The sequence below is a fragment of the Ictalurus furcatus genome, chromosome 5 (assembly GCF_023375685.1).
Source record: "Ictalurus furcatus strain D&B chromosome 5, Billie_1.0, whole genome shotgun sequence".
Lineage (NCBI taxonomy): Eukaryota > Metazoa > Chordata > Actinopteri > Siluriformes > Ictaluridae > Ictalurus > Ictalurus furcatus.
In genome coordinates, this window is record NC_071259.1 from 4,151,573 (window position 1) to 4,169,470 (window position 17,898).

A 17,898-nucleotide genomic window follows, 5' to 3' on the forward strand; every position below is an offset into this window, starting at 1 on the left:
AAGGGGGTATTTTTTTTACTCCCTCCATCATGAGCTGAGCAGAATGTCTCAACAACACGAAACAATTATAATCCTGTATATGTTTGTTTCACTTCCAAATAAGAACACAGTTCCTGCCATGAACGCCCCGCCCCGGGCAAATACACAACAGTGATCATTATTACAGAATGCTCCAGCAAGCCATGCTGGTACTGTACATCGATTTACCATCTAGCATTTTCATGAGGCGAAGACTGCTAATTAAGACCGCACATATTGACATATTGACACACACACATTAGGATTTTTTTGTTCCAAATAACCTTATGGTTTATTTCTTTAATAAACACATCATTCAGTGTGTCTCCATCTTTGTATATTATGCACAAAAACAATATTTCAGGACGTAGGATGCATCAGATTTGACACTGTTGGACAATGCTTCTTCTTTTTTTCTTTTTTTTTTTTCTTTTTTCTTTTTAACGCACTCACAGTTAAAAAAAAAAAAAAAACAAAAACGAAACGAACAAAAAGAAAAACAAAAACAAAAAAACACATTCTACATTATGTACACAGTCTTCAGAAATGTAGCCTACGTTAACACACCCTTTACACATCCGGGTCGGATCTGGGAGTGCGGAGGCGCGTGCGTCCGCACGGACACACGCTGTAATACTGAAGCGCATTGCTTTCCATTAAACTGTACATTCTTTAGTAGAAAACACCACGTGTGTGTGTGTGTCGTGTGTTTATATAGGCGACTGTACAAAAGACCATCCACACTCGGATAGTCAGAATCTCTCAGTGTGTTCCATGTAGGAGGAAAACAAACACAAAAAAAAACAAAACAAAGAAAACACGTGGAGGATACCACGTTACTGCTGCCGCTCCTCAGAGCTGTAAGGGAGAGAAGAAGAAAAAAAAAACCAACAAAACAAACAAACAAATGTCCAAACTGTTTTTTTTTTTGTTTGTTTTTTTTTTTTTTTATCCAAAAACATCTCTAATGGCATGCATATGGCTGAGTTCAGTCAGGAAGTTTTTCCGGCGTCCCAGATTAATGCTCTAAAGCTGTTATTTCCATCGTTTTGCTGTGTGTGTGTGTGTGTGTGTGTGTGTGTGTGCTGAACAAACAGGACGCGTGAAACGTAGCAAGATAAACCAATGGGAACTCGTTAGCAACAACACAACAGCAACAACAATGACACAAACATAAATATCATCATGACATCATTTCACATCATTTCATTCAACTCCCTGTTCCGAGGGGTTGAGATGCACACATAGGCTATTGCTCCCAGGAATGTCCTTTTGTTTCAGTGCTAATCCAGACACACTACCAACACATGATGCATGCAGGCATACAGACTGGGGGAGGGGGGAGGGAGGGGGGGGTGGTTGGTTGAATAAAATTATTAATCACTATTATAGTAACAGAAATAAAAACAATGAAATGGCAGGACGATTATAAATCTCGGCGTTAAATAGAGTACGTGTAGCTTTTTGTCCTTCCCAGATTCTGCACTCCGCAGAAGTAAACACCACAGATCATATCTTATCTTAATTTCATGCTAATATAAGTAAACTGCACTTAAGTGAGCTCGGATGCCAAGACACATACTTGCTTTTTTTTTTATTTTTTTTTTTCGTGGTATTGTACAGGCAATCTGTTACTGTTTACCAAAAGGCGTCCAGCTCTGCTTAATTGTACTGATGGGATTTTGAGATATTAAGATAACACGGTCTAATTACACAATAAACACCCACTTGATACTGAAAACTCGCTGAGCCTTTCAGTGCTGTAATATTCGAGGCTTTCCCTTAAACTCGATCGTCCGGTAGCTTCGCTATAAAAGTCCCTGCTACACTCACGAGAACGACAACACAAAATTTAAAAAATAATAATAATAATAATAAAAATTATTGGCTGTAGTATTTCAAAACAGATTTTGGCACATCGTTTTTTAAAAAATAAAAAAAATATCATCAATTAAATAACTAACGAGCATTATTTAAACACAAAAACAACAGGAACCAAAGTGCAGCGCAAACAAGGTATTAACAAAGTTGAGGAAATTAAATTGCACTTTTTCGTATTTGACGAGCCATCGACAAACTGAAATGCGGTGTAAAAAAATAATCGACGCCAAGAGTTGGTGAGCTTGGATTCTAGACTTATTTTAAAAACGTACTAATCTGAGATAGACTGAAATATCACTGGAGTGTGTAGGTCCACGGAGCCGGAAGTTAGGACTCCCTGAGCCTGTAATGCTCCCACCCCCACCCACCCCCCGAAAAAAAAGTGCCTTGTTTTTGTTTTCTTCCTGGGATGACCTGACTGTCCACCGGCTGCTACCCCACTCTGCTATTCTCCCTGCCATTAAACACTAGTGTGTCCCCTCAACCCCCTGGTAAGGGTTGACGTGAATGTGACTATACCACCTTATAAAAACATTGTAACCAAAGAACTAATGCATGAAGAGAGGGAGAGTCTGTGAGAGTCAATGACTAGGCCTTTCAGAAGAAAGGAAAGAGCTCAGTTTCTTCCTCCCTCGTTCTTATCAAACACTAGTGTCATTCTCAGTCCTATGCGCATGTTGTAACAGTCAGGACGTTGGCCCCGCTGGCGCCGCTGCTCCCGCAGGAGCCAGGTGGAGATGAGCGAGTCGCTGTCGTTGCCGTGGCACTCGAGCTGCCCGCCTTCTCTGCAGGTTTCTTGTCCTTGTGCTTGAGGTGCACCTTGGCGTGACGCTTGCGCTCATCGCTGCGAGCGAACTTGCGTCCGCAGAAGTCGCAGGAGAAAGGTTTCTCGCCGGTGTGCGTGCGGATGTGCGTGGTCAGGTGGTCGCTGCGGCTGAACGAGCGCATGCAGATGCGGCACTGGAAGGGCTTGTGGCCTGTGTGGATGCGCAAGTGGCGCGTAAGCTCGTCAGAGCGCGAGAAGCGCCGGTCGCAGTGCTCGGCAGGGCACGCGTGGGGACGCTCGTGCACCGGCGTCTTGCTCGGCCGGTTCGGGTACTTTCGAGGGCGGACGGGTTTAAGGGCGAGAGTTTGGGGCTGGTGGTGGTGGTGGTGGTGCTGGGAAATGTGGTGCTGCTGCGAGCCCAGGAAGCCCGGCTGCAGCTGCTGCTTGTCCTTAAACGCCCGGATGGTCTCGAGCGGCGTGATAGGTGGTGGGTTTACACGAAGGGGCTCCACGCTTTGGAAAGGCTTGTGTTCCATGGCGCCCGCTTCACCCGCGCCACCTTGGTGCTGGAACAGGTTGTAGTCGGGGATCATGGAGAAGAGGCTGGCGTCTACGGCTTTGGTGGTACTGTGGTACTCGGAGGGTGGGTAGGACAGCGATGACGACGCTGCAGGGCTGTGGTGGAACGCCACCTGCTCCTGGTACATGTCACCGCAGGCGGAGTAAGCGGGAAGGGGCGGGGCATACACTTGGTCAATGTCCGAAGATTGGACGCTCATGCCGCCCGATGATGACGTCTGCGTGGTGATGCTACCCGGCGATGGGGACACGCCGAGGATGCCAGCACTCACCAGGCTGATGATGTTGTTGTCCGGGCACCAGCCTGAGCTCCCAATGCCGCCTGAAGGAGGGGTGTCGAAGGCAAACTTTCCCAAATACGTCACTGTTTGCCCGCTTCGATTAGACTGAAAACTGTTGGAAGCATACGGGATCTCATTGCTGCTCTTCTCACCTCCCATTCCTAAGTCCATGATATTATCTGTGGGAAGAAACGGAAAGGTCAACTGAGGAGAAAGCCACACAAAAAGCACTTCTGTTCTTGCTATCTTTGAGAGTGGTTCGTCAACTGGGTGTTGCTGCTTGAAAATATGTCCTGCTCCAGCGAGAATATAGAAGAGCTTTTGACTTAGCTACAGAACACTGCGTCTCGCCATACCTCTGCTAATCGTTCGCTCCGAACAGTTAAAACGAGAATAACAATAATTAGATCTTTGTCAGAGGGACAAAAAAAAAGGAAAAGTTTGTCGGCTGACTTGAGACTGAAGCGACTATCCGCTCCTCCTCTCAGTCTTTTCCTCTTTCTCTCTCTTTCTCCCTCCCTCAGGTTCTAAAGTACAACGTGTCCTTCAGAAGATACAGGATTCCCTGTACAACCATATGTCATATCAAGCACGTGCACACACACACACACACACACACACACACACACACACACACACACACACTGTATCTAGTTATAAAGATCATCAATGAACTTGTTCGTGTCATGTATTAATGAAATCAAATCCTCGACATGAATTTATCGCTTTCTAGTATTTTTAGATATGGGATTTAACGTATGGACAAAAACAGATCTTTCCTGCCAACTTATGCAATCCTAGGACCTCACACTGGATTTGTCTTGGTGCTCTGATACATAGTTCCATTGAATACAGCAAATCGTGATTCATTGTGAGAACAAACAAATCAAAACAAAACAAAAAAAAAGCATAAAGCACACATAAAGAATTCAAGCTGGCACAAGATGCCTTCCCCCCCCCAGTATTTGAAAAACATCTAAATCCGGATCAACCATGTATTTCAGTTAGGTCTAATTTAATTTCATGTGAATTTGTCATTTATGTCACGTTTAACCTCATTGAGACGGATGACACGAGGACAAATTAACACTCATTGTGCTTCTATAAGTCCAGATGGACCCGAATGAAACACTGTAGGTGTTAAATTAACACTGGAGATTTTTTTTTTCTCCTCTGTTTTGTGTGTGTGTGTGTGTGTGTGTGTGTGTGTGTATGAGAGAGAGAGAGAGAGAGAGAGAGAGAGAGAGACAGGGAGAGAGAGATGTGATAAAACTAAAGCAGCTTCGTGTTAATGTGTGTAACAAAGTGGAGCTCATTCAGAAGACCACCCAATTATACACTGAACCCCTGATACACACACAAATAACCTGTGCACTTTATTCTCAACCAAAAACCTGAGGATATTTTCCCTGATTCAGGATTTCCTAAATATATTTCCTCCATCACATTTGCAGCACAGAGCACAGAGACAAGTTTAGGAGGCTATTATTAATAATCATAACAGGTTGAGATTTATATATATATATATATATATATATATATATATATATATATATATATATATATATATATATATATGTTTTGGATTTATTTTCACCTCTACCTAATATTTCCACGAATACAGCACTGTTTGTGTACATAATACAGCCTACTCTTAGTCTTATTCGGGTTATTATTAAATTAGACTCAGCACTGTTTTTGCCGAAATCCTTGCAGGCTGAGCAAGAAACTCGGGCTGCGTTCAAAAACGCGTTTCAAACCGTTTCAATGTAAATGAAATGTAAACAGCGGAAAATGAAATCATCTGCGGTTTTTAGACGTCGCACCTTTTTTATTATTATTATTTATTTATTTATTTATTTATTTTGATTGCAGATGCTAATTAATCACAGTCGGGATGTTTTTCTTTCTTTCTTTGTTTTAATTTTTTAACCATATCGTTTTTACTTTTATTCATATAAATGAGCAGTTTCGATTTATCACCAATTTTCTAATTTGCAACTATATAGGCTAATTATTGAGAAACTTATTACAGATGAATAATGCAAATTATTTGTTTCTGTATTTTATTATTATTATTATTATTTAAAATCACTTTCCTGCACATTGTATATTTTCTTTCTTTCTCTCTCTCTCTCTCTCTATATATTTTTTTCCTTGTTGGCAAATGAATGAATTTTTTTTGTCGATAAATTATTTCAAAACACTAAACGCACAGCGTGGGTTAATTCTATTTCTAATTTCTACATTCTGAAATAATTTTACAACTCGAGCTCGAGCCTTATATGGTCAGTGATGACGTCCCACTGGAACGCATTAAATTAATGCACTAAAATGTGCCTTATTAAATATGATATAGACTATCATATCCAGATAAGTTTCTAAGAGGATTTCATGTTTAGCTCAGGGGTTTAAAAAAAAAAAAAAAATCTTTCATGGAAGCGGAGCCTCGTGCACGTGTGAAGCGATTTTTTGGCACGAGACATATTTCGAAAGCAGCGCGCGCGCCGACCCAAAACCGCCCACCTGCGCCATGGCAGCTCGACTCCATCTCGGGCCCGAAATAACAAAACACTGACTTATCCAGAATAAAACAAAATAGATAGATAGATAGATAGATAGATAGATAGAGAAAGAAAGAAATTGCACTCTGTAGCAATAATAATAATAATAATAATAATAATAATAATAATAATAATAATAATAATAATGCTGGTGCTGGTGCTTGGCTACATTATACCGAATTGCATTTCACAGAAAATGACCCTTTACATATTAATTAATTGATTAATTAACTAGTTTATTTACATAATTTATCGTGTTTAATTAATCTACACACAGTCATCACTCGGTGTAGAATTATTAAGCACATTTTGGGAATTATTTCTAGCCTTTCTAACTGATCCATAACTACGACACACACACACACACACACACACACGCACGCACGAATCCCCCCCCCCCCCCACAAACAGGTTATAGGTTATAAACACATTGTATATGTTCATTCATTACAGTAGTTGTGTTTGTTCAGCACGTGCACTCTATCACCTGGATGGCCTCTTCCGACTCCTATCACGTGATTACATTAACGCGTGTACCTATAGCCTATCGATAATAAAACGTTATTCCAGACGAGGACAGTGCTTTTGTTCGTATAAATCAGACTCTAACAGGACATTAGCTTGATTAACACCTCATTCGGTTTGATAAATAAATGACTGGCTACTAAACACCATCTCAGCATCATTAAGGACAGTGAACAGGTAGCATCCCAAACACACACACACACACGGTGCGCTACAATGAGGTCCAAACACCACTCTTTCACACACACACACACACACACACACACACACTGAGTAGTGCGCTTATACAGGGAATAAAGACGTGCTGCCTTATAACCGCTCGTGCCACACACCCGCGAGCTACACACCGTGATACCGAGTGAGGCTCGTGCACAGTAGGATAAGCTACAAACACAATGACAATCCCAACTCCTTCCACATCGGACACTGAGAGATCAGTGCCAAAGTTACCTGTGTTCATTTGCGAGTAGTGCGAGACGGGGTCCGTGCTGGTGAAGATGTTCATAGATGAAGTGGGAATGTCCTCTTCAGGATAAAGGCTGTCAGGTATGGCGTTGATTAAACTGCTCATGGTAAGAGGGAGCTTCTCCGCTAATTTACCTGTCATAGCAAGTTCAATCAAGTGGCTCGTGTCGGCGACAGCGCGCGGGCTTTAACTCGCCCGCGGTCTCCAGTCTTCCGCGCTTATCTAAAGTCGAGAACAAAATACGAGCAAAAAAAAAAAAAAAAAATTCAACAACAACAAAACAATCCCTTAAAGTATGATTGTATCCAAGTTCCCGGTTGAAATGAATATGCCTCGGCTCAAGCTTCTTCTTCTTCTTTTTCCTTGTTTGTTTGTTTATTTTTTAACCAAATAAATGAGTACGCTATTTCTGCATCGCTTGCTTGCTGGGATAGTTTTAAGTCTCTGAATCAAAAGGAGCGATGATGTTGGTGCTGATTGCACAAGTGCACTGGCTGCTCGCGCGCTGTGTCGCTCGGCCGAGGGAACTCCAACGCTTTTTCTCGTTAAAACCAGGGGGGCGGAACAAGTCCGTGACGTAGATGACCATATATGGAGACACAAAGGAACTGTTGCCGCTACGGCGCGACGTCACAATGGAAGCACCTCGTAGTGGAACGTTCGGAGCCCTGGGGGCCGCGTCCCAAACCGCGACACACAACCGCAACATCAACCGCGCGCTCCGGCGGCGTCCTATTCTAACCCCAGGGCGCTGTTTAGGACGCGGTGTGCAGTTTGGGACGAAGCCCCGGTGAAAGGAATATGCGAAGGCAAAGCAAGCGCAGGTGTCTTTTGATTTTTCTTCAGGGGGTTTTGTAAACACTTTATTCAGTTGGATTGCACGGATGAATGAATGGAGTGTTCGAGGGGAAACATTCAAATATGACCGTTTTAGATTGACAGGATGTTGTCATGTGGTTTGATCATTTTGAACCAGTTAGCCTATAACAAAGTTACACTATAGGCTATGGTTGTAACAGAAATGAATTCATTTCTAGATTTATAGCGCACTTTTTTTTTTTAACTCCTCCAAAAATCATCCAAGGACACGCGCACGCGCGCGTGTGAATATCACCTAATAAAGGGTTAACAAATGAATGAATTTGTTAAAACTGGGTTGAGAAGCCATGGCAAGGCTATTTAGACCCCAAACACCTCGTGCTCCTTTTTAAAAAAAATTTTTAATGATCTGATGCTTTTGCGCTTATAAACTTTTCTCTAAAGTGACAAGCTGTGCCAAAGTGCACTCATTATACACAACAAGAGTATGAAGAAATGTTTGCTGCTCAAAAAAAAGTTTCCACTCCTCAGATTTTAATCTCTCTCTCTCTCTCTCTCACACACACACACACACTGCGAGATCATTTCTGGGTCTTAAACCCATCAGTGAGGAGAAGAGGAGAAGCGCAGGGAGCTTGTAGCACTGGCGGAAGACCGGCGTGAAAAAAAACAAAAAAAACCAAAAAAAAAAAACCAAAACAATTGTAAATACAGCGAGAGCGCCCAGCCAATCAGCGGGCTCGGCTTTGACCGCGCGCGCTACGCTGAAGTGGAAAGTCCATGTAAGGCGTTCATGTCCGGCTCCGCCCTCCTCGCTGCCCTTATTTGGTCAGCGTATTTCCGCCTGAGCGACCTGGTGGAAAAGAGATCGGAACCTGCCGCCATTAAAGGAACCGCAGAGGCCAAACGTCATGGGTCATATTTCATCTTAAAGTCCCGAGGAGAGAAAAAATAAAATAAAATAAAATAATAAAAAAAACCCTTATCAGACACGTTTATTTTTTTCATTTCAAGTAACACAAACTAACAATCTTTTTTATTGTTTGTTGGCTAGTTGCATTATTATTATTATTATTATTTTTAGTAGTTAGGATAGTGGAATAAAAAAATAAAATAAAAATAAAAGAAGAGCACTGAAATTGAGGGTATGGGTGGGTAAATGAAGTCACACAAAAATAGCTCTGATTATTTGTTGCTAAACAAAGAAAGAAAGAAAGAAACAAATAAATAAATAAATAACAAAAAAAAAAAAAAAGTACATGACACAATGCTAATAATCATTATTATATATAGCTGTGTGTAGGATGGACATACTTGACTCTACACAGTCCAATTAGGGGGCCGGAGAATCCCACGAGGACGCTCATGTGTCCAGCTAAAATTCTTCATTCCTGAGCCTGGCCAATCAGTGAGGCACTGAGCCACTCTTATTATCGACACTGAGTAAAACTCCAGGCTGCCATGCATTCGCTGGAACGGATGCTGATGCAATATGGAAAGAGAGCGAAAGAGAGAGAGAGAGAGAGAAAGATAAAGTTACAATTTGGACTGCAAATCAGGCTGACATCTGCATGCCGGCTACGAGCCTGTCAACCAAGAGGCCAAAAAAATGCACAGAAGAATAATAAGTTCCTACTTTTCCCCCCTAGAGGCCTGGGAGCACTGCCATCGAGCCCAGGCTACTAGTGTCTCAGCAGGGCCTCAACAAGCTCCTGTGCTCCCAAACTAACATCTACTATCTAACTGGGATGATATTCAAACTCTGCTCCATGCCATAATGTTCTGCTCACTGACATTTTACAGACAGAACTATGATATTAGCCCAGAATACATCAATTTTTAAGCAGGTGAGAAACAAATCTGCCTGCTCCTAACAATTTGCCTAGCTTGGAGCTGTAGCCAAAAGGTGTATCTACATCAAGTAGACCGTGGTCTGGATGTGGATCAGGGTACTTGAAATATTATTTCAAATCAAAGTACTTATACAAATCCATCCATTTTCTATGCAGCTTATCCTACAGGGTCGCAGGGAACCTGGAGCCTATCCCAGGGGGCATGGGGCACAAGGCGGGGTACACTCTGGACGGGGTGCCAACCATCATAGTGCACAATCACATACACACTCACACACCCACTCATACACTATGGATACTTTAGACATGCCAATCAGCTTACCGTGCATGTGTTTGGATTGGGGAGGAAACCGGAGTACCCGGACGAAACCACGGGGAGAACAAACTTCGGAGAACATATGCAGGGCAGCGGCAAGAATCGAACCCCCAACCCTGGAGGTGTGAAGCAAACGTACTAACCATTAAGCCACCGTGCGCCCTTATACAAATCCAGTACTTGGAAAAAAAAAGGTTGTATTTCCATGACTCCGGTTTCTAAATCATGACCCAACTCATTTACATTTATGGCAGAAGCCATTAGCGAGAGCAACTTATATTTATCTCTCTCTTTTTTTTATTTTTGCAGATTAAGGGCGTTGCTCAAGGTCCCAGAGCAGCAGCCTAGCGGTGTTTCTGGTCAGATCCTCTGTTTCAGTTCAACCAATCACATGCCTCTATGTAAATAATTTAGGTAAATTTTCTCATTTGATGAGAAACTACCTAAAAGGACAGGTACGGAAATGAGAAAGCGATTATCTCATACTTTCTGGTGTGATTAATGAAGTGACTATGTGACCCGTTTAAAAAAAAAAAAAGAGTCAATGATGAAAACAGAAAGTCTGTAGATGAATGGACGGAGAAGTGAGCATTTATAGCCCCAAGTACAAGTTCAAAATAGATGCGTCTTCTCTGTCCAGAGAGTTTTTATTTCAGTACTAGTGTTAAGATATGAAGCTCGGAGATAAAGAAAGGCCATGTTCATTAACTCGGCTTTGAGCGTTCATTCGTTCATCTTCAGTAAATCAGATCAGAGACACGATGGTTTAAATGACTAATTGGTTTATATTTTAAGAAATGAAACCAATGATGGTTGTTAGAAAAGATCACAGTCAAAAATACTAGCTGTGGGAGGTGACAGGATCGGTCAAACGTTCTGTGGAAGTAGTTTTGAGTGGCATAATAAACAGTCATGCACACATATTTATTTTAGAGTCCAAAGGGTAACGTAAAGCTGCAATGTGAACCACACCATAAGCACTGTCTTATTTATAGCCATAAACGAATCAATAATGGTTAAGCAATTAATAGATAACTGCGGTCACTATTCAGTCATGTTAGTTGCTTATCTGGACCTTTCTACATCCAGAGTTTATGTAACTGGACCTTCAGAAATGTTAGTTTGGTGAAAAGCATTTTCCACTAGCCATTTAAAGCGTATCTATTCTGTAATCCCCCACTACATTAAATGGTACAATCCTATATTTAAATGACCTTTACCTCCACCTGGCCTAGTTAATCCCACACAACCAAAGTGTTGCCAAAATCACTATACACCGTTCCTATCTCTCAAATTAATCGCCTTGGCAATTGACACTAATACAGATACTAGACGCTAGAGACTTGGCCCTAATGAAGCGAAAATAGAGTGAGTGGGAGAGGGGTCTGAATCATGAGTGTATCAGGGGCCGTGGTAAACATAGACACGAAACAGCTAACACACACACACACACACACACACACACACACACAGACAAATGCACATACACCGGGGGAATCCAGTGGCTCGTTGCCACAGTATGGGCGGGCTGTAACTTGTGTAGGTGATAGCGTTAAGATAGCATGAAACAGCAGGATTTGTCATCAGGGGATTCCTATGGGTTCTCCATCTCCCCACGATCGGAAATATCTCATGATCCGATCAGGATATGAACGCTATTTTTTGATGCAGCCGAGATAGCAACGACGAACGATGAATAGCACCAGAAATTTGTTCTGCTGTTGTGGGCGATGATCATCTCCTCCTAAGCTTATCATCTTTTCATAAGCGCTAGTAAGAAGAATCAAATAATAGGGTTGTATTTTTGATGATTTAAAAAAAAAAAAAAAAGAAAAAGAAAGGAATCTGGATATGCCAGGATCCAGTGCTTGGCATGCATGCACGCTCGTCTTGGTAGCTCTTTCCATTTCACAGATATTTCATTCATATTGAACAAGGAAGGCCATTGGCAGCACCAGTTGGGTGGCAGTTGGAGCAGCATGGCAGCAAACACTGAAAGTGAGAATGGAGACTTGATCATTTGAATAATACTTTTTATAGACCAAAACAGAGGAAGTAGAACGTTAAAAAAAAAAAAAAAAAAAATAGATTCTTCCACTGCCTGATGCCATGACGTGTACAGCTTGGCAAACGTGCCATAACACTCAGTCTGTGCGGAGAACAAATTCACACTTGTGTGCCCATCTCGTCTTTAATTCTTCCCTGTGCAGTTCAAAAATCCTATCAGAGTTGCTTCTCCAGGCTCGGCTTTTGCCTGTAGGTGCAACACATTTCTAGTCCTGCTTTACGCTCTAATGTTATTCTTCAGTCTTGTCTTGGGTGCCTTTCCCTCCTGGGCATGGCTCTTACTTGTTAAAACTAGTCATTTGTGAGCATCGGTCTTGAGTGTTCCTGAGAAGAACATCTTCTCTTGTGCTCTCCGGTCCTGCAGGCAGAAATGTGATATTAAGGTTTCTTTGGAAATCAGGTTAGTTTTGCCAGATCCCTGTCCGATCTAAGGTTTACGCCTTTTTCATTCATGCGAACACAAAGAAAAGAAGTGTATAATAGCAGAGGCTTACTGAATTATCCTGCCCTTGTAGGGTCTTTCATGACACTTTACATGTAGATACAGTAGGTGATGACAGAACCTAGAACATTAGGTTCACATCATCCTGGTTCAAGGTAAATCACGGTGGAATGGGGGTACAGTGGATTACATTTGTCATGATTGGAGGCGGAGACGGATGCAAGTGCAGACTAGATTTAATATAAATACAAACAAAAACAAAAAACAGTAGCTATAGAACATGTGGCAAAACACTAAGGCAAAGAATAACCGTGCAACAAAGACCATAAACACAGCAACAGACGGAGAAAACGGCAAAGAAAGACAACCGGTGTAATCTATAAATACCTGTAAGTGCTCGATAACGTGAATGAAATTCAGGTGCAGGTGGTCATGTGCCATGATGGTGTGGTGCAGTGGCTGCTGGGAACTGTAGTCCAGAGTTCCTTCTCTGACGTCACATGACAACATTGCTGCCTCATATTTCTAGGATCGTATTTCGATTCCTGAGCTTGGGCTAAATTGTCTGTGTGGAGTTTTGTACGTTTCACGGGTTTCCTTCAGGTTCTCTGGTTTCCTTCCAGCTCCCAAAAACATGCCAGGTAGGTGGATTGATGCTAGGTGGGCTATGCTGAATTGCCCCAAGGTGCAATGGACGTTTGTCCCATCCATGGTGTATTCCCACTTCATGTCCGGTATTCCCGGGCTAGTCTCGGGATCCACTACGACCATTATAAAGTGGTTACTTCTTGAAATTGAAGTTGGCCTACATACACCCTGTTCACCCCAAAGTAGCTGCAAGTGATGGAATTCCATCCAAACAGGAATGTTATTAATACCAAGGCACTTTCTAACGTGGCAAACTTATTGATAGGGTTAGAGATGGAACGATGACACGACACCTAGCAAAGTGCTACATTTTTTTTGATTTCCTCAAACAGGACATTACGTTTAGCTTTATTGTAGAGCGATGAGTCAGCGCCCGGCCGTTCCGGTGGCTGCTGTATAAACGTTTGCGCCATTCAGTCATTACATCATTGTCTCCAGGGTTCCCCCAGCTCACTTTGCATGCAGGGATTCCATGGAATTGCTCAGCTGTCACAGATCTGTTGAGCGAGATGGCGGAAAAATTCAAAGCCACCATGGGCATATAATCAAATTAGTTGTGTTTCTTTCCAGGCTGCATTCAGGCCAATTCAAATGACTGTTCCTCGTTGCTAATGTTGCCCGGAGCCAAGCCCTGGAAGCTTGATTACATGTTTATTTATGTACATTTTGGAACAATGTGTGACAGTTAAACAATGGCTGACCTGAGACATAATACACTGTTTCAAAAAAAACATTTCCAATACAACTTATGTTAGGAACAGAACAATGTTTGGTTATTCCGCTTGTTTGGATAAAACAGGTGAGTATTCATTCATGGGTTATTTCTTAAAAAAATTTAGCATTACAAAAATACAAAGTCAAAACAGTCTTACTTTTCTTTAATATGACAGCAAATGGAAGTTATAGCCACATCGTAAATACATTAATAGGGTTATTAAAGCAACCTGTATTAACACAAAAATAACAACGTTCTTGAAGACTCCACTTTTTATTGCACCTTCGAATGTTCGCTGTGTTTCTATATATATATATATATATATATATATATATATATTGTGCTGCACTTTTTCTAGCTGTGTCAAGTCACGGTAATGCTCATGATGGTGATTAAACTACACAGATTGGCTCAACAAACTCTATACTGACTATACAAGCTATCATGTATTACTTCATTTGTACATCATACTGTATATACCACAAATAAATGTCCTTTCAGTCATTTTTGTACCTTTCTTCAGTGATGGTCTGAGCATTGAGCCGCATTGGGATTGGTCAATTGGAGACAGTGGAACCAGGAGACTGACCACTTCATAAATGCTTAAGATGTCATATTCGGTCAAATCGTGTCAAACAGGAGCCTCAATGCAGATGAATGAAGTCAGGATATGACCAATGGACCAATCCAGTGAAGCTGTTTGGCAGAAGTTATTTGAGTAGGCATGCAGACATGTGCTCGTGTACACACACACACACACACACACACACACACACACACACACAGGGCAAAATGTCCCCACATTGTACTCACAGTTATATTTGGTCCCCACCAAGATATAAAAACACGCCCACATCCACATATACACACTCACACACATGCGAACGTTTAGACCTGATCTGTTGTCAGTTCTAAGTTCCTCCTGCCAAGTCACTCCCACCAGCCAGAGCTCCCTCATCATATAACAGCTACCACCTAGGGAGGGTGAAGGCTAACGCATGCTTCCTCCGAGAAACATAAAGCTAGCCAAGAACATTTTTCCGAACTGCTGCTCATGCTGAGTTACTGGCGCTATTCGCCCTCTTCCACATACATGAGCTCACAGATGCCCACGATCGGCTAGTGTCACTGTGATGGACACGACAGAGAGAGAGAGAGAGAGAGAGAGAGAGAGAGAGTATGCCATCAATCCTACCCAGAGAGCACGGCCAATTTTGCTCTTTTAGGATCCCGGTCATGGCTGGCTGAGACATCGTCTGGATTTGAACTCACAATTCCTCCCCAACAATAACAAGTCTGATCTGAGCCAAAGGAAAACAAAGATGAGTATACGTTTGTGTTGAAATGTGAAATCTCTGTTTGATAAACCAAACCAAGCGAGTTGTTGTCTTGAGTTCAACACACAACAAGGTCACAAAGTTCCTCACTAAAGACTGGCAGAGGAATGAAGACAAAAAGGGAATAATATACATTCTATATACATTTGCACGATCAAATGTACATGTGCTATGCAGCCGGGGTGAACTGTGTGTGTGTGTGTGTGTGTGTGTGTGTGTGTGTGTATATGCATCTACAATACCAAGTCAGACACACCACTAATCTGCAATGATCCAGCCCTTTGTTCCCAAACATGTGGAGTATTGACAGCCATGTTCCTCTGAGACAGAGCAGGAGAATCTAAACCAATACTCCATTTCCAGTGATGCTCTTCAGTTGTTGTTGGTGTTTTTTTTCATTTATTTATTTATTTTTTACACATCTAGAGAGGAGATCTTTGTGAGAAAATATGAGTTTTTTGTATATAAACTCATTTTAACCATACGAAAGCCAATTCCTAATAATATCTTTTGTTTTCTGATAATAAAACCACATTCACTATGTTGAATTCTCAATTCTGATTTGTCACAATGTTGATGTTGATAAAAAAAAAAAAATATATATATATATATATATATATATATATATATATATATATATATGTTTTAGGAACAGCTCTATGTTTATATTAATGTGCTCGGGACTTGTATGGTGGACGCTCCTTACAAACAGATTTTAAACAAATGTTGACTTAGTGGTTAGCAAATCTGCCTCGCACCTCCGGCGTTTGGGGTTTGAATCCCTCCCTGCATGAGCGGAGTTTGCATGTTCTTCCCGTCCTCCTCCGGGTACTCCCGTCCAAGATGTCCCCCGCCTTGTCCGCTGAGTTCCCTGAGATAGGGTCCAGGTTCTCCTACGACCCTGTGTAGGATAAGAGGTATGGAAAATGGATGGATGGATTTAAGGAAGGAAGGAGCCTCCAGTGTCAGAGATAAAGCTGCAGAGGTAGTTTTGTCTTATTAACTTCGAGAGAGAATGTGAGGCTGATGAGGGAACAGCTGCTATAATGTACGTGATAACAGGAACTACAGATGCATAAAAAAAAGAGAGAAAAAGTTAATAATTGGCAAATTGTTCTGGTATAAAAGGAACGAAGCATTTTGGGATGTGCTTTTAACTTCGGGTTGACAACAGTAACTCCATCGTTGATTATTTTCCTAAAACAGTACGCTCCCCGGTTAAATAGTTATGTTTCTGGATAAACTACAGAGATGGACATGCACAATGCAAGTCCACCTTCAAGATTAACCCTTACAGGCATACTAACATTTAGTACATATTCTGTAATCGAACACAAATTGATTAAAAAATTCGAGCTGATGGAAGTGAAGAGTGAGGTCATCGGTGCGAGTGACCTGAACGTAAAGGTTTCTCAGCGTAAAAGCATTAAACCTTGAACAAGAAAAGCCAAATAACATAATGGATTGGGATTGAGATTTACAGCAGTGCAGCCTGACTGGTTTAGCTCACGACCTCCAAAGATCTTGTTGACTACGCACATACACTAAATGGTTAAAACGGGGGCATTTACCGAGACACTTTTTATTCATGAAGCTGGTGGGGAAATCATCTTTATCTTTTGTAAATGAGAACTCGGTAATCTTCTGTAATGGAATATAATATGTACAGGCACAGGTGCGATTGAAAAAGAAAAGAAAAAAAAAAAACAACAACAAAAAAAAAACCCCACAACCAGTCGTTATTAACGTTGTAAAAATAAATCCAGACGGTTTGGAAACCTTTGCATCTGAATACGAAGTGACTGTACATTATTAGACAAATTCACCTTGAAATAGTGCTTCATGTAAATTTGTTGCCGAATATAAACGTAAAATTATTCAGGCATGTAAGACAGAAACTGCACAGTGGAAACTTGCCCGTCAGATTCACAACTATGACATGTTTCTCTCCCATTACGAAAAAAAAACACAACCATACAAACAAACAAACAAATAAAAAGGCCCCCCACAAAACTTCACCGTACTGGTTAAAAAAGATGTGAACTTGTGCCCCTCCTGTCACTCTAGGACCGTCTGGCCGAAAGTAGCTGTGAGAGTATTTTAGTCGTAGTTCCATTGTGGCTTCCGGCTGACTTGCGGTGTTGGTTTCACCCCCTTCTTCCTCTATTGGCCCTGACGTACTTCCTCTCCAGCTCAGATATTTCCACACACCCTCTCCAAAGTGTGCTACTAGCCACTATTCCCCATTCCTCGAGCTGTTTTGTTTATCTCTTTGGATGTCTCAAACACAAAGCTGAAATCCCCAGAGCTGAAAAAGCCCCGAACCCGGGCTCGAGGCAGCGCTGCTGAATGCAACCGGAGGAGTTTGACTGCCAAGAAAGCATTAATGCACCGCTGCAGTGGCCTGGAAGTGAGGGGTGGATTATGCAAGAGTGGCAGAATAGTTAAAAAAAAGTAGTGTGTGTGTGTGTGAATACTCAACCTCTTATATAATTAGTACTGCATGCAAATAAGTGTAAAATCCACCGCCTCAGACATGTGTATAAATACATTCTGTGGCTGTGTAGTTTCCACATTTCTGACTACTATACACTCTTTAAGGAAGTGATGAGACCAAGGAC

The 17,898-nt window shown here is 41.7% G+C and overlaps 1 protein-coding gene across 4 annotated transcripts; it reads right to left on the reverse strand.

The window, feature by feature from the left end:
• Positions 1 to 1,901: 1,901 nt before the first annotated feature.
• On the reverse strand, positions 1,902 to 17,840 carry egr3 (early growth response 3). Of its 4 annotated transcripts, XM_053624298.1 has the most exons (5): positions 17,302 to 17,840; positions 16,036 to 16,178; positions 13,566 to 14,636; positions 7,065 to 9,381; positions 1,902 to 3,704 (listed from the first exon to the last, which is right to left on the reverse strand). In XM_053624298.1, the coding sequence occupies exons 4-5, from the start codon at positions 7,219 to 7,221 to the stop codon at positions 2,566 to 2,568; spliced, it is 1,296 nt and encodes a 431-aa protein (XP_053480273.1). In that variant the 5' UTR covers positions 7,222 to 9,381; positions 13,566 to 14,636; positions 16,036 to 16,178; positions 17,302 to 17,840; the 3' UTR covers positions 1,902 to 2,565. The 4 variants fall into 4 exon arrangements, with proteins under 4 accessions (XP_053480273.1, XP_053480274.1, XP_053480272.1 ...); XM_053624299.1 differs by lacking the exons at positions 13,566 to 14,636; positions 16,036 to 16,178; positions 17,302 to 17,840 and adding an exon at positions 15,136 to 15,836; XM_053624297.1 differs by lacking the exons at positions 16,036 to 16,178; positions 17,302 to 17,840 and having other exon boundaries at positions 13,566 to 15,836.
• Positions 17,841 to 17,898: the final 58 nt, after the last annotated feature.